Source organism: Triplophysa rosa, unplaced genomic scaffold, assembly GCF_024868665.1.
Source record: "Triplophysa rosa unplaced genomic scaffold, Trosa_1v2 scaffold442, whole genome shotgun sequence".
Classification (NCBI taxonomy): domain Eukaryota; kingdom Metazoa; phylum Chordata; class Actinopteri; order Cypriniformes; family Nemacheilidae; genus Triplophysa; species Triplophysa rosa.
Genome location: NW_026634445.1, coordinates 4,358 through 26,078, shown reverse-complemented (window position 1 = coordinate 26,078; position 21,721 = coordinate 4,358). Strand labels below are relative to the sequence as shown.

At 37.9% G+C, this 21,721-nt stretch overlaps 2 protein-coding genes and 1 pseudogene across 3 annotated transcripts; 1 reads left to right on the top strand and 2 right to left on the bottom strand.

Annotated features, from left to right (window-relative positions):
• Positions 1 to 459: 459 nt before the first annotated feature.
• Positions 460 to 5,110, top strand: LOC130550837 (E3 ubiquitin/ISG15 ligase TRIM25-like; annotated as a pseudogene).
• Positions 5,111 to 10,645: 5,535 nt separating this feature from the next.
• LOC130550834 (tripartite motif-containing protein 16-like) lies at positions 10,646 to 15,940 on the bottom strand. 2 transcript variants are annotated; one of them, XM_057328339.1, is made up of 7 exons: positions 14,982 to 15,940; positions 14,776 to 14,871; positions 14,137 to 14,370; positions 13,667 to 13,820; positions 13,466 to 13,525; positions 12,073 to 12,603; positions 10,646 to 11,784 (listed from the first exon to the last, which is right to left on the bottom strand). In XM_057328339.1, exons 1-6 carry the CDS (start codon positions 15,804 to 15,806, stop codon positions 12,083 to 12,085), a joined length of 1,890 nt encoding a protein of 629 aa, XP_057184322.1. In that variant the 5' UTR covers positions 15,807 to 15,940; the 3' UTR covers positions 10,646 to 11,784; positions 12,073 to 12,082. The 2 variants fall into 2 exon arrangements, with proteins under 2 accessions (XP_057184322.1, XP_057184321.1); XM_057328338.1 differs by having other exon boundaries at positions 10,646 to 12,603; positions 14,982 to 15,939.
• Positions 15,941 to 18,245: 2,305 nt separating this feature from the next.
• Positions 18,246 to 19,509, bottom strand: LOC130550835 (uncharacterized). The gene is made up of 2 exons (XM_057328340.1): positions 18,813 to 19,509; positions 18,246 to 18,268 (listed from the first exon to the last, which is right to left on the bottom strand). Exons 1-2 carry the CDS (start codon positions 19,507 to 19,509, stop codon positions 18,246 to 18,248), a joined length of 720 nt encoding a protein of 239 aa, XP_057184323.1.
• Between the last annotated feature and the right edge of the window lie 2,212 nt (positions 19,510 to 21,721).

Sequence of the window (21,721 nt, the reverse complement as noted above, 5' to 3'; positions counted from 1 at the left end):
AAGTGTAAGTGCATCTTAAATTCTGTTTTCTAATCCAGGACTCTTGAGATATATAAATATTTATTTCTGTATTCCTGTCTGTTCTGAAGCAATGCTTAACAAAGTTGATAGATTAAAATGGATTAATCCTAAATCTTTCAATTTAAATGTCTTCTCATTCCTTGTAAACACTGCACATGCACAATGTAGAAGTACACGCTCAACTGTCTCTGCTTTACCACACGATATACATAAACCCTTTTGATGTTTCCCTATTATAAACAATGAATGATTTAATCCAGAGTGTCCTATTCGGAGTCGTGTAAAACTGAACGTCAAGTGTAACACAATTAGAGTGAACAATAAATCTAAAGTGTAATTTTCTGTTTGTGATACTGACACCTAGTGGACATTCAGCGTGTAAACGAGTACTAAAGCGTTTTGCACGCGTGACGTTTTTCAAACACGATTCCTGTTCCTTCCCGGAAACAGAAACCTGTTTTGAGGCGTCTCTGCGTTTGTACAATCTATGAAATGGCAGAAGCCAGTATTTCATGGGTTCAGGATCAGTTCAGCTGTTCAATCTGTCTGGATCTACTGAAGGATCCAGTGACTATTAACTGTAGACAGTTTTTGTATGAGCTGTATTACAGACTGCTGGAATCAGGAGGATCAGAAGAGAGTTTATAGCTGCCCTCAGTGCAGACAGACCTTCACTCCAAGACCTGCTTTAGGAAAGAATGTGATTCTTGCTGAGATGGTGGAGAAACTGAAGAAAACTAAACTTCAGACTGATCGAGCTGCTCCCAGTTATGCTGGACCTGAAGATGTGGAGTGTGACGTCTGTACTGGGAGAAAACACAAAGCTGTCAAGTCATGTCTGGTGTGTCTTGAATCTTACTGTCAAACTCACTATGAACGTCATGAGGAATTCCGCTCAGGTAGACGACACAAAGTCACTGAAGCCACTGGAAGACTTCAGGAGATGATCTGCTCTCAACATGACAGATTGCTCGAGGTTTTCTGTCGCACTGATCAGAGATGTGTTTGTTTGCTGTGTACGATGGATGAACATAAAAATCACGACACTGTATCAGCTGCAGCAGAGAGAACAGAGAAACAGGTATGAGCAAATAATATTTAAAATATGTAGAATGAATGTATGAGAAAATAAAATTGTACAACATGTAGAGTATTGATATGATAACCCGAACAGTTCTGTTATTTGTCCGTTCAACAGAAACTATTGGAGGACAACCAGAGAAAACACCAGCAGAGAATCCAGGAGAAAGAGAAGAAGCTTCAGGATCTCAGAGAGGCTGTGAAGACACACAAGGTGAGTTTTGAGTAATAGAGAAACATAAATACTGCTGCTGTTTCACACTCAGTTTCAGCCTGTGCGTGTGTGCGTGTGCGTGCGCGTGTGCGTGTGTGTGCGTGTGTGTGTGTGCGTGCGTGCGTGCGTGCGTGTGTGTGTGTGTGTAACAGCGCTCTGCACAGACAGCAGTGGAGGACACTGAGAGGATCTTTACTGAACTGATCCGCTCCTTTGAGAGAAGACGCTCTGAGGTGATACAGCTGATCAGAGATCAGGAAAAGACTGCAGTGAGTCGAGCTGAAGGACTCTTGAAGGAACTGGAGCAGGAGATTGATGATCTGAGGAGGAGACATGATGAGATGGAGCAGCTCTCACACACAGAAGATCACATCAGTTTCCTACAGGTGACTCAACACTGTACAGTATAACATATACAGTAATTGTATGCTGTAAAAGCTATAATCTTGACTTTAGTTTACAGTTTGATGGTATACATATTATTGATAGTGCAACAATAGGTATCTTACATCAATCAGTGCCCTTTGGTGTGACCTATGAACGATTTCTGTACACAATAAATAAATATGCAGATAAAAATGCAAACTGAATTTCACTAAGAATACAATAAACGAGTACATTTCAGATTGTATTGTGGATTTGGAGAAATAAAGTTTTTGGTCTATTTGTTCTATTCAATTCATGTAGAGTTTACAGTCTTTCACTGTACCACCTGAATCTACAGACAGCATCACTGTCAGTTCTCTTCTCTTGTTTGATGATGTGGGAAAATCTGTCTCTCAACTGAATGCAAAGGTGGATGATTTCTGTAAAGAAGAGATTAAAAAGATATCTGGCAAAGGTAACATAAACATCTTAGACTTTACTCTCAGGAAGACATATAGTAGCATATAATAGAATAAATATACAGCGTGTTAAAAGGAGTATGACAAGCGAATCAAATGATGTCACTTTATTTCTTTAGTTTCACACATTGAAATCGTTCTCTTCAATGGACCCAAGACCAGCGTGGAGCTCCTACAATGTAAGACACATTCTCTTAGTTACATACTGAGATAATACAATCAAGTCACATACTATATATTCATTTAAAAGTGGCGCTCTTTACTATTTACACTGTTGCAAATCAGCTTTACAGAAGACACAATGTAGAATATACACAAAACAGACAATTCAAATAAAAATTGAACTATCCATTTAAGTCATCCTTCAAACCATTATAAAAGAGTCATGCAGACAAATGCAATTAATCTTATGTTTACAACTGACCTAAAATTCACTTCGACTAAATACATTAGATAAACACCTTTTATATATAGATCTTAAATCTATGTGTACTGAATGTGTCAGCATGGGAAGGGAGTAGCGTGTGTGACTTGCCGTTGGACTCCATGGCTGAGGCGTCTTCAACTGAACAGATGCAGCAGACGAATAAAGCCAAAGCTGTGAAGGTGAACACGGTTTGGGAACTTAATTGTGAATTAAAGGATGTGAGGGATTACACCAAATAATTATTTTAGTCATCTGTTGTTGGTTTTGTTTCTTAAAGCAAGATACAGGAAGAATATCTGCAGTGGTGCCGTGGTGAGGATGCTTGGGGGTGTTGGGAACAAGTAAAGGGTAAGAAGAGAGAGCGGAAGGCACAGAGGCAGCAGGTGCTGCAAAGACAACCACAGCTGGACTTTCTATTCGGACTATCCCAGCAAAAACCGCAGATGAAGGTGAAACTTCCCTTAGTGTTTAATGTTTGATGCACAAACCAAAGCAATCTGAATCTGAATCCAATGATGATCTCCTAACACCGGCTCAACATAAGGGAAATGAAGTTGTATGAAGATTTTAGTAAGATGATAGCAACAGGGTTGATGTTTTAAGCTTATCCCTTTCTGATGAACGTAAATCGTGTTTATCAACTCTTACAGAAAAGACACATGAAATTCACATGTGCAAAAAAAACATTTGATATGTGATATGTCTCCACGTGTGATCACGTTTTTCACAAGTCACCACATGTTGCACATGTGATCCCATGGGAATTCACATGGTATTCACACAAGAATGTTCCAAAAACACATTTCACGTGTGTCTTTGCACATGTAAAACACATGTTGTAAATTCATGTGTCTTTTCTGTAAGGTTGTTTTGTGTTATTTTAAATGAGTCAGGGCCAATAACTATAAATGGTTTCAACGGCAACAACATAAACAAACGTTACTGTGCCATTAGCCAGACCGATAAACAGACAAAGACCGAAAGTTAACTTTGGGCTAGAAGCGTAACTGTGGGAATGTGCTTGGGTCCCATGAAACCGTCTATAAAGAGAGCTTTAAAAATGGTTGCTGACAACAGGAATGATGCATTACTTGGAAGGTCCATTCACATGAAGAATGTTAACTGTAATGATAATGATGACCACAATTGGAAGACCACTCCAAATGTGCCTTTTTACATGTATTTTGGTCATGAATTTCAACAAAAGCCAAATGGAATAAAGTCACCCAACTGCAAGTAGAAGACTGAGAGAAGGCCCAGCGAGCTGTGAAGAAAAAGCAGGCTTATCCATCAAATATTTAACTCTTTGGAAAAATGAATTGTTTTTTTTTTCATGTATAAATATAAACTTGTATTCTTTGAAGTTTTCACAGTCTGAAAACACTTCTCTTGTTATTTTGAACACTTTGGAATCTGGGAGAAAGGTTGTCGCTAGTTTACAGAATTAAAAAAAATTATAATTTTACGTAAACATACCTATAAATAGTAAAGTCATGCTAAAAATAATTTTGCAGTTCTTCCAGAGCTGTATATTGTAGTTTAACTGTAAATCTTTTAGAAAAAAAAGTGTGTAAATGTGATCATATGTGAAATTGCTTGTGCTTCAATTACGATAGACATAAGTATCATTGGTTTTATTGATTATTATTTATTTTTTATCTCTGTCTTTTACTTCTGCAGCTAAGGCGACAGCTGCAGAAACAAAGTGACTACTTCAGTCCTGGAGTCTAGACTGCTCTCCCTCTGTTCCGCTTTCATTTTATTACATAAAGACCCACTTTCAAATGTTAACATTCAGTTTCAGACACAATCTTTGACTAGTTCTTGAGTTAGTTGTTGTTGAGTCTTGTTGATGTGATTAGGTTATAACTTAACTGAGCTTCAAATAAATGTTTCACTGTAAATCTTGTCTTTGGATTCCTACATCAAGGTAATGTCATTACCAGATGAAAGAAAGTTTAGAAACAAAACATAGTCAAACTATACAGTGATTCAGCACAATAAAATTAGTCACGTTAGCGGCCACAGCCTCCGTTCCAGCCCCATACGTTAGCGGCCCACCGGGAAAATGCTCGGTATGCCAGATGGCCAGTCCGCCCCTGGTCAAAGTCAACAAGTCAATGATTTTCAATTTAATCTAAGAACAATCTGAAACAGATAGCACACATGATAATGGAATAATGTACAAATCAAAGTTTGAATGCAGTTTGTTGTTTTAGCTTTAAGAAAAAGAATACGTTATGTAAAGTAATGTAGTAGTCACTCTGCATGTAAATTCTTTGTGTGCTAAGCTGAGAATCTGTAAACCAGTTTCATTGCTGGTTTGATTGTTTTATTGAGGAATATTGTTTTTCTTTACCACTATTTCAAGGGATGTGACGATATCAAAATCTCACGGTGCGATAATACCTCGATGTAATGGCTGCGGTGCAATATTTATTGCGATATTTAAAAAGACAATGAAGACTTGGACAAAAGTGCCATAAGTGTTTAATAAACAATTATTGAACATTGCAATGATGTACAAATTAACCATCATACCCTGTCCTCTTTTCTTTATCCTCTAATCATAACTGTTGCTTTGAGGTATAGGTATAGTATGAGATAAAATTATTATTAATAATTAAAATTATTATATTATATGAGGTCAAATTACTTAAAACTCCCTCTTATAAAATAAAACTGCACCAGCTGGACCTTGATAGAGGTAATATCTATTATATTAAGTATAATAGAAGTACAGTCTCACCTTTTCTCATCACACTGCTCTTTTCCACATGAAGATACCTTCTCAAGACTTTAATGCAAAGAGGCTGATAAATATTTTCGTACAGAAACTCTAAATGACGCCATCCACCCTCTTCCCATATTACCCATTTAAATTGACTGTGGATGCTCTTTGATTCCACATAATAGGTGAGCTCCTCCACATCCAGTCCATTAAATGCATCCAATGATGTATATTCCCTGGTTTGTCATTGTCTAGCAGCTTACAATCAACAAACTTCTGATGGACATGAATACCTTTAGATACACAAAAATGAAGTCCTAAACTGTCAGATTTTAATGACAACAGAATAATTATGCATAAACATTCTGGTATCAATATGTAGAAAATAATAAATCACTCACCATCTGTTTGATTTCGGTTCCTTTAGATAAAATGCACAACCTTTCACACTTCTGTAAATATCACTAAATATTATCCTTATTCCGCTCTTCGTTGTGATATTTAGCATCTGTGTGACTTTGATAGATGATCGTCCATGTGCTGGAGTCATAATGGGATAGAATGAAGCATCCATACAAAAGCAAAAAACCAAAAACCTTTGCCGTTACTAATGTAGTGGTGGGAATAAACTGTCCAGCAAGTCTGAGTTGAGAAATCCCAAGCTTTAAATGTGGAAAATCCCCCCAAAAAGCTTTGTTTTTGTGCCTTTATTTAAACATTTTGATATTTGTATTTAAATTCATGTTTAAAGCTGATTCTTCACAACTGTAAAAAAACAACATAAAAAAACGGATAAAGTACTGGCAGAAAATTACCAGTACATTTTCCTTTATTTTGCAGACATTTCAAATTAATGCTAAAATGTAATTCTATGCAGTGCAAAATGTAAAATACAGGTAAAACAACTGTAAAAAGGAATACGGAAAATTCCTTCATATTAATGTGATAGGACCAGCAAAGCTGTTCCTGTTAGACGTGATTGGTGGTTCTGATCATTGGTTGTCCTATCATTGGGTAGCGGGAATGTTTAAATCCTGTGGTGAATTAGCACAGTGACAGCTAGGAATCCCGCCCTCGTTTCCGCGTCATTGTCAGTCGCCCGGCCGTCAGGTATGTTTGGTCGAGTATGTTAGTTTATGTTGATTTATTTATTTGTTGTTTCAGAAGAGCATTGAAGGCGACCTCGTGAGTCGTGACTGCCACTTTGTTGATGTCATTCCTTCATGGTTCGAGTTGACGCACATGTGCGTCCCGATGTGTGCATGGTCATTTTTAAAGACTGAACAAGCCTCGGAGTTTTAACTTGTGGGTTGTGCGCCTATTTGAACGGGCCCTGGAGATCGTACCTTTACGGTATGTGGTTTTAAATTGGTTTAACTTTGTATATGTTATGTATTTTTGATTTGTCTAAATGATATGTGTTACAGACAGATCTGTTGCGTCCTGGTAGATCAGCTCCCGTATTGCTGGGAGTATTATCTGACTGCAATATCGGAGGCTGCACTCTCAGGACCGCATTTCTGGGGAAGCACTTCTAGGACCCTGCGACAACGGAAGTGACGAGTCGAGTGCATCTTTCCAGAATGGAGGACAATCAGAGTGTGAGTGTCAAATTTGAATTAATTTTTATTAGTTCAACATTAAAAACATTTAACATTTTATTGGAAAGTTAATGTAGCCGAAGTGAGTTGCTAAATAGTCTTGAATGCGATATATAGCCACAATATAAGCTTCTAATGCTGTAAAACGAGTTGTAAGTATATTCGTTTAGCGAAACTAGCACGACTGGCAAGCGTGTGTTGATTTTGTGATTATGGTATGATTATTAATTCTAGACCTAGCCAGCACAATAAACTGTAGCACTCTTCATTGTGAAACCTTGTTAATTACTCATTATTTTTCCATTTTAAGTAATTTAAATTAATCCTAATGTTTTAATTGTCTCGTGCTCACAGTCAATTTGTTAATCCCACGATGCATGTCTCTTCATTTTGACACTGTTTCTATAATATTGATTGTTACATTTGACATCATAATAATTGACTGTTAAAATACCATGTGCTAGATTTTGTAATGTACTGTGTAGTCTATTCAAGGACACAGCTCAGTGCAGGCAATAGTATGACAAAAGATGAATAAATAAATTGGTCAAGTTCTGGGCTTCGGCCTAATTTAAGTCTATTTATTTATATTGTTATTTTGTTTGTTCAACTGTTCAGTTGTGATTTTAAATAAACACAATCTTAAATCTGCGCCCAGAGTGTCTTCACTCTGTACTTGAAATGTGGTTGATCTAGTGACTAAAAAGGGAATACCATGATTTCTTGTTTAATTAAATTTTCATACTTATTATATTATGCTAGTTAGTCACAATAATTACTCAACATTCAGCTGTTAGCAATAAGGTTTAATTGCATGAAATATAGTATTTGTGTGTAATAAACCTTTTAAAAACTAAGTAATAAGAATTGGGTGGATATACTGTCTTAGTTGCACTTTTTCGGACCTCAAAAACTAGGGACCTAAATACGGTTCTCTCCTAACTCCGATTCGGTAGGTGGGGCTGTAAAAACCAATTAGGGTCCTAGAAGTGCGGTGCTGAGAGTGCAGCCTCCGATATTGCAGTCGGATAATATTGATTGCTGGGGCAACGCGGGAATTATCGTCCGGAGGCGCTGTTTGCTTTGCCTAAATTAAACTGTTCTTTCTCAGCGCCTGACTGTCTTCAGTGTTTACCTGTGTGGTTTGACTTATTTTCTTTTCTTTTGATTTCTCGTGTTTTTTTGTTTAGTATTTCTTAATTTGTTTATTATATTTATTTGATTCACCTTTGTTAATCAGTGTTTTCTTTTATTAGGGTTTTGAGTTATCCCAACTATTTGTGATTATCTTCATTTCATCCTTTTTGTTTTGTTTGTGTAATTTTGTGGAGTAAGGAGCAAGCAGAGTGTCTGCTTGCTGGATTTATTTGCTTGCGAGCAACAGAGTGCATGTGGCCCTCCCAGTCATTCCCCCTCATGTCATTTAAAACTATGAAAGATGTTTTGAAAAATGTTTTCGTGGTTTTGTGTCCATACAATAGAAGCCAATAGGGTCCAGTGTTGTTTGGTTACCAACGTTCTTCAAAATATCTTCTGCAGATGAAAGTTTGGAATAACATGAGTATACAGTAGTAAATGTAGAAAGAATTGTTTCAACTCTCAAATATAACCCAGAATTCTTCGTTTTCGTCCTGTCTGACCTAACACAGTTTTTGCATGTTTGTAGACCAAGAGATTTCTTTTTTTTATTCACTTTTCTTTATCCAAATTTGTCTGATGGTTTACAAAGGGTTACCTTTTAAAAACAGAATGGAAAGTATATGGCACAAATCATCCAGTGAAATTCAATGTATGTGCGTTTTAAGTTTCTAGTCAAACTAGATTGTAAACGTGGGATCGGATGTGACGGATGAATGTTTCTGGCGGAAACGCATCACCCGAGACCTTTGAAAAGCACATTCTCGCGAGCTTTCCGTACCATAACCACAAGCCGAATACCATACACCAACCTAGAGTGTTATATCAACAGTGTTATGTTTACTAGAGATTCATGTTTTTTACAGCGCTTGTTTTTATACATAATTTCACAAGTGTGTGGGTTTTTATGAGATGTGCCATTTTTATTGAGTTAGCCGATCATCCGTTAGGCCTTGTAGAACTATGAAGCCTTTTTGACTCCTACGAGAACAGGGTCGCCTTGTTCCTAATGCCCTGTTTCTTTATATTGCCTTGATCGATAGAATGTCCTGATAACGATAGTGTCTTTAGGAGGTAGCTTGGAACGGAGCGATGTCGCTTAAGTCTTCACGTGAGGACTCTAAAACTGATGCTGGAGAAAGCACTGCGAGCTTTAGGGTTAGCGATGGGTCAGGGTTTATCTTCACTTCTCACGTTTGTTGATTTTGATTTGTTATTGGACTTCATTTAAAACCCGCTGTATAACAGAAAATTAGACGTTTTTACCATTATTTCGTGTGCCAAAGTCTTTGTTTTTTTATTTAAATGTGTTTTAACTGGCTATGTTGATTACGAAAGGTGAATAATTTGTATAGCCTGATTTTACATACAAAGCTGCTTGTGTACGCCGGCCAAAGGCAGATGCAGTAATCCAGGAAACAGATCATTCACATTAGGGTTCACTTTTGCGGACTTCCTGTTACCGAACCGTAAACAGGAAGTGACCTTCAAGGGTTTAGCTCCACAGTCCTGGTTTAGGTGCGCAGATTCAAAAGGACACATGCCATCGCAGTTTCTCACTAAAGCCTTCTATTTCAGTGTTTGAACCCACACAAACATTCTTTCATCTGATATTTTAGCCTTCACTCTTGTTTTGTCTTTTTTAAATCATGTTACACTTAAAGTTCACTTTTTTTGTTTCAAAACCTTTGTTAAAAATATTGCGATACTGTTTGCATATAAAGTTCTGAAATCCTCTTTTGTATTTGACAATATCCTCATAGAGCTGTTTTAGAATGTAGGAAATGAGATGTTTTTTTTCTTTTACATCATGTTCAGTTCATGTTTAGCTACAGTAGTGTTGTATACTTAATTCTTCATGTTATATTTCATGGTAGAATGTTTGACATTTTGATTTCCAATATGTTGAACAAAATGTTTTGTTTCATGTTGTCTTAAAAAATGAGTGAATGGAAAGAAAAGTTTATTTGTAGGTAGTGTTGAAGATTTTATTGACCAAAATATAAAGGAATCATGTACACTTTACATTACTATTATAAATCTATCTCTACATAAGATCTGGTCTTTGTTAGCTCATCTCTAGTCATAAATACCAGAGTCTTTGTTAGTAACCCCCCCTCACCAGCTAGGAATGCTGAGATCAGACATCTGTTAAAGGTATCAGGGTAACCCCCAATAACTTAGGTGTGTGTGTGTGTGTAAGGACACTATAAAGGTCTGCCCCCAACCAGGGTTGGGCTGTTGCATTGCAATCCAACTCGGCTTTGTTTCAACTTTGTGAGAATAAAGTCTAACTACTTTTGGTTTCAAAACCTTGACTCAAGAGTCGTTTCTTCGGAGCAAAAGAGGAAAAATCACAACAGTAGCGCAACGAATAAGAACGACGATTGATATTTTAACCCTTCATGTCAAATCAAGACCACATTCGCAATTGTTTCGATAAAGTATCAATTGTATGTCCTAAAGGATGTTACTGTATTCATTTCAGAATTTAAAATCATGTTGTGATATTTCAAAAAAAGAAAACGAGAAAAAAAACATCCCTCAATATATCAGGCCAAACAAGAGCAGCAACATTTCTGAATATAACATGATGGAGGTCACGTGGCCTCCGGCTGCAAATGAAAGAGAGAGAGAGCCATAACTTAAGGGACGAAGGTTGACTTTTTGCACTTCCTGTACATAGTCAATATAAAGAAAAGAAAAGGAACATGTATAATATTGAGATCTTATTTTGAATAATAAAAGATTCTATAACTATGAGAAATTTTCTTAGGATAATTTAAGAATTAGAGTAATAGTCCAGCTAACAGATGACGCTTGCAGAAATGGCACAGCTATTTTATTATCATTTCCGGCCAGAATCACATTCAGATCAAGCTCAGCATTGCCTGCACGGTATGAGATTCACAATGAGATTCAACAGAATTGGCAGTACACTCCATCTCAACTTAAGTTTTTACTGTGGGAAATTTGGTTTTATTTACAAATAGATCTTCAGAAACACAGGATTTGTCATATGATGGACATAAGTAACTGCATGAAGAATACAAATGAACAGTACATTTTTCATAATAGATAAATAGATAGATAAGTTCATTTCTCACAGTATCGTAACTCTCATTGCCACAGCATATCGTGTAGATCAAGTACACAAACAGTAAATATCTGAGGCGCACTGACTTCAAATCCACTCTAGACGCAAAACACATCCACATAACTCACAAGAGAAAGTTGCTTTGTGTCTTGAAGACGTGCCTTCAGCAGGGAAAGGACACCGACCACAGAGTAAAAAAACAAACAAACAAAATGAATGTAAGTGTCAAATCCTCCACTGAGGTCAGAGTTTTACTCACTCGAGGATGCTGCACAAGAGCTATGAAACCAAAGCATCACTTTCCCTCTAAAAACTGCTCATCACAGGTGATCCTACCTGCTGAAAGCACCTGCTTGGATGCTTAATGCCCATACACTTTTGGTGTATGAGACGATCAAAACCCATGCGTATGCAAAAATGTCTTTTTAAATAGCTTTTGTAAACGAAGGGTAAATTAGTATATTGATCTGCATATTGACTTTTAAGAAGTTGGTTTCATTCTGACCAATTTTAAATTAAACTGATAAATGAAATGAATGTTATTGCTTGTAACCAAGCCTCAAGATAACCCAGTTAAATATAAAGCACACTTTGTTGACATGTTTTGAGAAAGACATCTGGTCCAGTACATCTGTGCTATAGAAAGTGGTCAAGAAAAAGTGAAATATAGTCTTAAGTGAACACTCAGAATAGTAAAGAAAATATCTGTAGGTTTAATTGTACTTTATTTGTCCTTAACTGTCTTTCTTAACATATTGTAACATTCAACAATGTTGATGACAGACTGTACACATGAAACTTTTTCTTCTTGAAAGGTACAATCTATGTTTAACATATATGTATTTTAATGTAGCTTTCGATTTGTCAAACTATATTAATATTTTAGATCACACTTGTGTATTTAAATCAAAATGCAAACCTTTATTTTGTTAGATGAGCTTCACTTTTGAGATCTTACGTAACAAAAACCCAGGATAGAGAGGTTGAGTGAATGTGGTGTGGACTCTGTGGATGAGGGTCATTGTGTCAGAGACGCTGTAGAAGGACAGAATTCCTGCACTGTGATCCACATACACTCCTAATATAGATGAGCTGGACACTACTGGGAGTTTAGTCTCTATGTTATTGTGCCATAATGAACATTTAGAGGAAGAGCAGACCAAACTCCAGGACTGATCATTACATCCAAATAAACATTTACTTGATTCTCCCTTTCTGCTGATGCTCTTATATGACACTACAATTTCAGTGTTATCTCCACTCCACTCGACCTCCCAGTAACAGCGTCCACACACACTCTCTCTACACAACACCTGCTCCCAGTAATCAAATCTGTCTGGATGATCAGGATACGGCTGCTCTGTGTCAGTGCCAGTAGCCGCTCTGTTTCCTTCAGACAGACAGAGATTCTTGTGTGCTGTGTTTGGATCCAGAGAGAACATACAGGAATCTGAATAATATAAAATACATCATATTTTAAAGTTTATATGTATGTGTATATTCATGTCAAGTGTGAGTTTGTTTATTTGGGGGAAGGGCGGACAACTCTGTAGGCCTATATACTGTAGCTATATGTGAAAAAGTTATCTCATATAAACAATATGAGATCATTTATTAATTTAAAGCAGTTAAATAATTCATGCAACTAACATTTACCTCATATGACTTTACAAATATGTTTTGCTGTTCTGTGTGATTTCTAAAGACAAAGTTAATCACACAGAACAATAAATCAACTCTTGTGGTCTCGCTCATAATTATAGATTTTCATAAATAAATATCCCACTTAAAAATATTTACTGAATATGTTGTCTCAGATTAACAAGGCAACTTTATTAATTTTAAGATGAATTACATTAGGCAAGGCAGAATAATTCATATAATAATTGATTATTTAATCATTGATATAGTTAAAAAGCAAAAATGATATTTAAAACCAAACTCTACTTTATTTATACCAAACCTTTACTCATAGCATGCTATGGATTTGTTTGCTGAAAAATTGTAAGCATCTTTCAAATGGTTATTTTGAAATAACATGTTTTATGCCCGGTTTCACAGACAAGGTCCCAGACTAAAATGCAAATTGGAGCTGTCTTAACAGAAAATAGTTTGCAAAAGACATGTTAATATATGTCAGTGCCATTGAATTGTCTCAAGATGCCCACCAGTAATGTTTTTACTACTATTTTTAAAAAAGCACCTTAAATATATAAATCTAAGGCCTAAAGTCCTGGCTTAAGATAAGACCTGTCTGTGAAACCGGGCCATAATGTATTATATGTTGATATGTAATTGAGAAAGTGTCTTACATTGTATGAACTCCATCCTGGTACTTGGATCATTGGTGGGAATAATGATAATGTACGAAACTAGAGAAATAAAGTAACATAAAATTACAATTCTCATGTAAAAACAATAAATAAGTTTGATTCTTATGTATACTAATTTATAATGCTGTGCATTTCCTGTTTTAAATTCTGTATAAGGTCGAAGTTGTTGTTGTTCTTTACCTTTGCCAGATATATTTTCAGTCTCTTCTTTACAGAAATCCTCCACCTTTTCTTTTAGTATGGAGACAGATTTCCCCACTTCATCAAACAAGAGAAGAGAACTGACAGTGATGTTGTCTGTACATCCAGAGGATGATGAGAGAGACTGGAAACTCTACATACAGAATAAAATAGAATGACATGGACATTGACTGGTTTCCAGGGCAGATTATGACTCTTCTATTGAGGCTGATAGTTCATTATCTAATCCTGTAACATACTGGGGAATGAAGGGAATAATAATCCAATAGGCAGTTATTTTTCAGCACATAATACAATACAAATACAAAAAAAGTTAAGGAATAAATAAAAATAGAGAAGAACTAGTACACCAGTACCAAAGCCTCTAAAAATGAATAAAACATTAAAGGGTTTGAAGGAGTTCATAGTTGCACTTTTCATAGATAAAATACAGGACAGTGTTGTGTTACCTGAAGGAAACTGATGTGATGTTCTGTGTGTGAGAGCTGCTCCATCTCATCATGTCTCCTCCTCAGATCATCAATCTCCTGCTCCAGTTCCTTCAAGAGTCCTTCAGCTCGACTCACTGCAGTCTTTTCCTGATCTCTGATCAGCTGTATCACCTCAGAGCGTCTTCTCTCAATGGAGCGGATCAGTTCAGTAAAGATCCTCTCAGTGTCCTCCACTGCTGTCTGTGCAGAGCGCTGTCACCACGCACATGCACGCAACACACACACACACGCATGTTGGGTTTCCATGTTTTATGGGGACATTCCATAGACGCAATGGTTTTTATACTGTACAAACTGTATATCATATTCCCTAACCCACCCACTAACCCTAAAAGTCACACGCAACTGTCTGCTCTTTTAGATTTTCACAAAAGTGAATTCTGTATGATTTATAAGCTTGTTTCTAAACAAGAAAAATGTCCCCACAAGGACAAGGATTTTGGATATTGCCATCTTTGTGGGGACATTTTGTCCCCATACCGTAGGGTTTACCCTTCCCACACACACACACACACACACACAGAATCATTAGGATTAAACTGAAACCGAGTGTGAAACAGCAGCAGTATTTATGTTTCTCTGTTACTCAAAACTCACCTTGTGTGTCTTCACAGCCTCTCTGAGATCCTGAAGCTTCTTCTCTTTCTCCTGGATTCTCTGCTGGTGTTTTCTCTGGTTGTCCTCTAGTGGTTTCTGTTGAACAAATAACTATTCGGGTTATCATATCAATACTCCATTGTACAATTTTATTTTCTCTTTACTTTCTCATATATTCTCTATATTTGTATTTTATTTGCTCACACCTGTTTCTCTGTTCTCTCTGCTGCAGCTGATACAGTGTCATGATTTTTATGTTCATCCATCAAACACAGATAACAAACACATCTCTGATCAGTGCGACAGAAAACCTCGAGCAGTCTGTCATGTTGAGAGCAGATCATCTCCTGAAGTCTTCCAGTGGCTTCAGTGACTTTGTGTCTCTTTCCTGAATGAAGTTCTTCATGTCGTTCAAAGTGAGTTTGGCAGTAAGAGTTCAGACACACCAGACATGACTTGCCAGCTTTGCGTTTTCTCCCAATACAGACGTCACACTCCACATCTTCAGGTCCAGCATAACTGGGAGCAGCTCGATCAGTCTGAAGTTTAGTTTTCTTCAGTTTCTCCACCATCTCAGCAAGAATCACATTCTTTCCTAAAGCAGGTCTTGGAGTGAAGGTCTGTCTGCACTGAGGGCAGCTATAAACTCTCTTCTGATCCTCCTGATTCCAGCAGTCTGTAATACAGCTCATACAAAAACTGTGTCCACAGTTAATAGTCACTGGTTCCTTCAGTAGATCCAGACAGATTGAACAGCTGAACTGATCCTGAACCCATGAAATACTGGCTTCTGCCATTCTCTTTTCAGATTCAAATGTTTCCCGCTTCTGTGTTCGAGTAGTCTCGTAGCAAGACCTGGAACTTATCGCGACTGACAGGTAAAGCAACCAATCATGTTCAGTTTTGTGCCGCGTCATGTTTAGAGGCGTGGAAATGTTCCCGCAGTAACAGACCTGCAAAACGTTTAAAAGGTTAACGGTGGTGCGTGTGGCTACCCGATCCGTCCCGGAAACACGATTTGTTCCGCGCATGCGCGAAACTGACGTCACTTCCTGTCTGAAATAAATCGAAACACTTTACGGCAGTTTCGGGTATGTAGGCTATACCGTTACTGCTGTTGTTTTACACTCGGAGTTTAATATATATATGTTTTATTACATTTATTAATAAATGTATTTATTATATCTGTATAAGTTTCTTTTTTCTTCATTTGTTTCTTACAATGCTTTGAGATATTTCCTGGCTTGTTAAATTGTTGCTGAATTATATTGCATGTTTGTTTTAAGGTGGTCATAAAAAATAACTACCCGATCCATTTCGGTTAAAATTTGGTTAATATGTGGCACAAATTAACTTCATTGAATTAAATAAATGGTCAAATTAAACTGAATTGTTTAAATTTGCTAGACACAATTTGGAAAATACAGATGTTCATACAGATGTGTTTTCTTTCTATTCATTTTCTAAAGATAGGTTCTACATAACTGTTCTAGATATTTAACTGCATTTAAGAAACACACAGAATACAGTTATATATATATTCTTTCAATTTATTTATACATTTGTTCCATTCCTCACACACGCTCGCTCACTCTCGCACACACACACACACACGCACGCACATGCACACTCTCTCTCACTCACACACGCGCGCACACACACGCGCGCACACACACTCACACACTACATTTCTCTTTGTAGAACATAGCATTGACCTTTAGGCCTTGGTCATCAACACAGTACGACAAAAATGTTTCCATGTCTTCTTGGTAATGAAATATAAACAAAAAGGCATCCTTCGCCTCAGAGAATTGACCCCCCAAGAGGTTCTTGATGGCATTTTGTTGATCACCCCTGTTCATCTGCAAAAAGGCAGGCTCTGTCACCTCCCCACGGAATAAGTGTCTGTGATTCTGTACCCAGTACCACGCTGTATTTAGGTCTCGGACAATGGTTGGCTGCTGCACCTATTGAAGTAAATGAAGTTTATGCTTCATTCTAATTGGTTGACTAATTAAATGGCCTATAGTCATTTATTCCTTACATAGTAAAATGGCACAACAGTTATACTATTTATTCAGCAATCATGCAAATGCTTCATGTATAACCACTGTAGTGTACATGTGATGGTTTGTACTTAATCCACTTCTAGTAGTCCAAGTTTCTACTCGTATCCATACTGCGTCTGACTTCTTGTAAACAAGACTTACACTTGTAGTCCAACAATTCGCTTTTTATTGATTACAAAGTCGTTCACAGGAATTCCAGCAGCATGTACAACAACTTATTTGTTGATTCACTCCAGACTTAAATTGCCAGAATTAAAGATAACGGTCAAAAACTTGTATTGCTCCGCACTCGGGTTTTCTTCAAAAACGTTAAGTACAACGAACAAACAAAAAAAAACATCACGAGCCCCCGGAGCAAGCCACAACTGCGCACGCTCCGGGTAACCATAGCAAAAACGTGCAGGAGAACAATAAAGCCCAACAACAACTTCAACATTTAAGAGCACAAGAAATATAATAATAATAATAACATAATAAATTAAATATGGCTCCTACATTTCCGGCCCCTAATTGACAGGCAGGAAGACTGGCAATTATCACGTTATCAACAACAATGGAGCCATGAACTTAACATCCACATTATTCACACTAAGCATGCTTTAAACATATTTTAAACACACCGTGTTGTAGTAAACTGTCCGGAACTTATCTTGTAAAATGTCCATGACTCTTTCATACAAAAAAGATACTTTTGTTGTATGTTTTAACAGTCCGTTTCACAGACAAGGCATAACTTGTCAACTGGCCTTTCCAAAGTATTGGTTTTAGTTTGAACCAACACGCGTCTTACAAGTCCTTGTTTATCAGGGAACACATTTATGATTCGTCCCAGGGGCCATGAATTTCTTGGTGAAGACTCATCTATTATTAAAACAATATCTCCTACCGAAAGGTTTTTTTTAACTTGTGACCATTTTTGACGCTCTTGGAGCAAAGGTAGGTATTCACGCAACCAACGCTTCCAAAATAGGTCGGCAAGATACTGAATTTGCTTCCATTTGCGATGTACGTACATGTCCTCTTTGTTGACAAGTCCAGGAGGTAGTGCTGGTTGCTTTTTTAGCAACAGCAAATGATTAGGTGTCAACGGTTCCAGATCCATGGGATCATCTGAAGCAGTAGTAAGTGGTCTATCGTTTATTATTGCCTCCACCTCGCATAAGAAGGTATGCAAGCACTCATCACTCAGTGTTTGTTCTTTCAGCACAGCCTTTAGGATTTTTCTGACAGATCTTATCTGCCTCTCCCAAATACCACCAAAGTGAGATCCAGAAGGTGGGTTGAATATCCACTGTATTCCTTTTTGCATGAGTGTGCTTTCAATTTTTTGTTGATTCCACTGTTGAATAGCTTTACGCAGTTCAATCTCAGCACCTTTAAGATTCGTCCCATTGTCACTTCTCATGATTGACACTTGACCTCTTCTGCACACAAAGCGCCAGATTGCATTCAGACATGAGTCAGTATCCAATGTATGTGCAACTTCTATATGCACCGCCCTTGTTGTCAAGCAGGTAAACAATACACCGTAACGTTTAGCATAGCTCCTTCCTTGTTTAACCTCGAACGGTCCAAAATAATCTACCCCCACGTTAGTGAAGGGTGGCTGATCTGGTGTTAGTCTGTCATACGGCAGCTCTGACATTTTTTGTTCTCCAGCTTTTGCTCTTATTTTTCGACATATCACACATCTTGAGAGAAACTTCCTCACAATGGAGTTTGCGGACTGAATCCAATATTTTTGTCGCATTTTTGAGAGCATGTGATTCCGTCCACAATGTCCAATCTTCTCATGAATATCTCGTAATATTAACTCAGTGACATGTGAGTACTTAGGAATGATGACTGGGTGTTTTACATGTTCGGGCATAGAAGATTTCCCAAGGCGACCTCCAACTCTTAGCATTCCATCTTCCAGTTTTGGATCCAATTTGAAAAGGCAACTGCTCCTTTTTACAGATGAATTACCTTTTTGCAACATGGAGATTTCATCTTTGAATATTTGACCTTGAGTGACCTTGATGATCTCATTTTCAGCCCTTGTTAAGTCTTGCATAGTTAGAGCTGCTTGAATGGTCGTTGTGTTCTTCGTTTTACACTTCTGTATAAGCATGTCTTTGAGACACAGGATCCATGCCACGGCTCTTTTCAATCTGTACCAGTCAGAGTAATGGTTAATTAACCTGATCACAGTGTCCATGCCTTCTGATGTGCACACAAGATTCACTGAAGCTGATTGTTTGACTTCTTCATCGTCTGCCTGTATGGACTTGACAAGAATTTTTTCAGGCCACATGTTCTCTGGTTCTTTGAGAAAGGAGGGACCATGAATCCAACTTATGTTTTTCATGAACCTTTCACAGGTGAGTCCCCTGGATGCACAATCCGCTGGGTTTTTTGAGGTGTTGACATACCTCCATTGTTGTGGTTTGGTTGACTCTCTTATAATGGCAATCCTATTGGCAACAAATGTTTTAAACCGAAGTTTTTCATTTTCAATGTATCTCAAAACTGTTGTACTGTCAGTCCAAAATGTGGACTCGAGCAGTTTCACTTCCAGTTCCTCTTTTAACATCTTGTCAATGTTTACAGCCACAACGGCTGCAGCCAACTCCATACGTGGAATGGTGATCTGCTTTAATGGTGCCACACGAGACTTCCCCATCATAAAGGCACAATGAGTAAGCCCATCATCGTTCACTAACCTGAGATACGAAACCACAACATAGCCTATTTCACTTGCGTCTGAGAAGTGATGGAGTTGTGCTGTTGCTGTAACTCCAAAGTCCACTGGTTTCACACATATTTTTACACTGAAATCAGCCAATCGTTCCAGCTCATGTAACCATTTATGCCATTTGTCTGAGTACTGTGCTGAAATCTCATTGTCCCATGATAGCTTCTCCTTGCACAGCTTCTGCATAATAGTCTTTGCTGGTAGTATAACAGGGGCGAGAAAACCCAAAGGATCATAGATGGCACTTGTGACTGAGAGGATTCCTATTCTGGTTGCAGGTCTTTCTTTTATGTTGATGTTAAACTTGAACACATCAGACTCAACACACCACAACACTCCCAGTGCTCTCTCTGATGGAAGCTCATCCTGACACAAGTCCTTTTTTCTTACATCTTTAGATCTCTCATTTTCAGGAACAGAGGATAACAATGCACGGCTGTTACTTGCCCATTTTGTGAGGTGAAATCCTCCACTTTCACAAAGCTCTGTGAGATCATGGTACAAAGAGATTGCTTGAGCATGGCTTGAAACAGACTTTAAACAGTCATCTACGTAAAAGTTCCTGAGAACAGTATTGACTGCTTCAACAGACGACTTACTGCGATTTTCTTCTGCTGTTTTTCTGAGTGTGAAATTGGCAACACTTGGAGAAGACTTCGCCCCAAAGAGGTGAACAACCATTTTGTACTCTGCTAACACTTGGTTTACATCTCCGTCTGGCCACCACAGGAAGCGCAAAAAATCAGTGTCCTTTTCATGAACTCTTACTTGATAGTACATTGCCTCTACATCTGCCATCATGGCCACAGACTCCTGCCTAAAGCGAGTCAGAACTCCAATGAGAGAGTTTGTCATATCTGGACCTTGTAGAAGCTCATCATTCAAAGATGTGCCTTGAAAGCTGGCAGCACAATCAAAAACCACTCTCAGCTTCTTCTTCTTCTGAGGGTGGTACACCCCATGGTGAGGTATATACCAAACATGACCATCTAGATTGTTCTGCTGCGATGTGGGCACTCTTGTTGCATGATTTTTGATAAGCATATCATTCATAAAGCTCTTGTATTCCTCATGAAAGGAGCTGTTTTTCTGGAACTTCCTTTTGAGATTCAGTGCTCGCTGGACAGCTGCATTTCGATTGTTCGGCATGTAAACACCAGTTTTCTTAAAAGGGAGGCCAATATAGTGGTGACCATCACAAAACTGCACTGAATCGGATACAAAGTTCAGAAACTGAATATCGTCCTGGGACAACTCAGCTTTGTCATCGCAGTTCCGTTCTGGAAACTCATGGTTATATTGTTGTATGAGCATTTGCTCCACACTTTCCAGAGAAATTCTATTGACTGTGGTACTTATTGGCACGTTTTCATGCATGCTGCACTGAACAGGTTCTCTGAGAGGTCCATTCAAAATCCATCCAAGAGCAGTCTTTACTGCGTATGGCCCATCTAGCTGGCTGTTAATCACTTTCCATGGCTCTAGAAGCTTGTACTCCTTACTGCCTATAAGGATTTCGACTCCAGCCACAATGTGAGGCAGTTTCACTTCACTGAGATAAGGCCACTTGACAATGTCTTGTTGTTGTGGAATGTTCTCCACAGAGACTGGGATGCTTTTTTGTGTAAAGACTTTGGAAAGTTCAAGAAAGTTGTTCTCTTCCATTCCGCTAATTTCCAAGTCGGTGAGCACGTAGCTTTTTACGTGTTTCTTCGCATTTATGGTGCTTAGCATCATATCAACCTGTCTGCCATGGACATTTAACCTTCTTGCCAACGCCTCAGTGCAAAAAGTGGCAGAGCTGCCTGGATCCAAAAGTGCATACACTTCCACAGACTTATCACTCTTCTTGGACTTTATTTTAACAGGTACTATGGCGAGAACACAGTTGTCTCCGGCCCCAGTACAGGCACTTGTTTCATGATTAACTGTGGCAGTCAATGTTGTATTTGCTTGAGTGTTGTCAACATTTTTAATTTCTTTCTCATGAATGTCATCTTTTGTGCTTATATGCAACATTCTTGGATGTTTCTTTGAACACAGCTGACATGTGTGTCTTCTTGTACAGTCTTTGCTTAAATGGCCTTTTACCAAGCATCCAAAGCAGAACCAGTTCTTTCTCAAAAAGTCCAGTTTGTCC

Excerpts from the sequence above, each read along its gene's own strand:
- LOC130550835 (XM_057328340.1), bottom strand. The coding sequence starts at position 19,509 with ATGGGGAAGTCTCGTGTGGCACCATTAAAGCAGATCACCATTCCACGT. Across the intron at positions 18,269-18,812 it reads AATCTCCATGTTGCAAAAAG|AAGAGGTCAAGTGTCAATCA; the intron begins GTAATTCATCTG and ends CTTTGTGTGCAG.
- LOC130550834 (XM_057328339.1), bottom strand. The coding sequence starts at position 15,806 with ATGCGCGGAACAAATCGTGTTTCCGGGACGGATCGGGTAGCCACACGC. Across the intron at positions 14,371-14,775 it reads AGGCTGTGAAGACACACAAG|CGCTCTGCACAGACAGCAGT; the intron begins GTGAGTTTTGAG and ends GCGTGGTGACAG. Across the intron at positions 12,604-13,465 it reads CAGGATGGAGTTCATACAAT|ATTCCTGTATGTTCTCTCTG; the intron begins GTAAGACACTTT and ends TATATTATTCAG.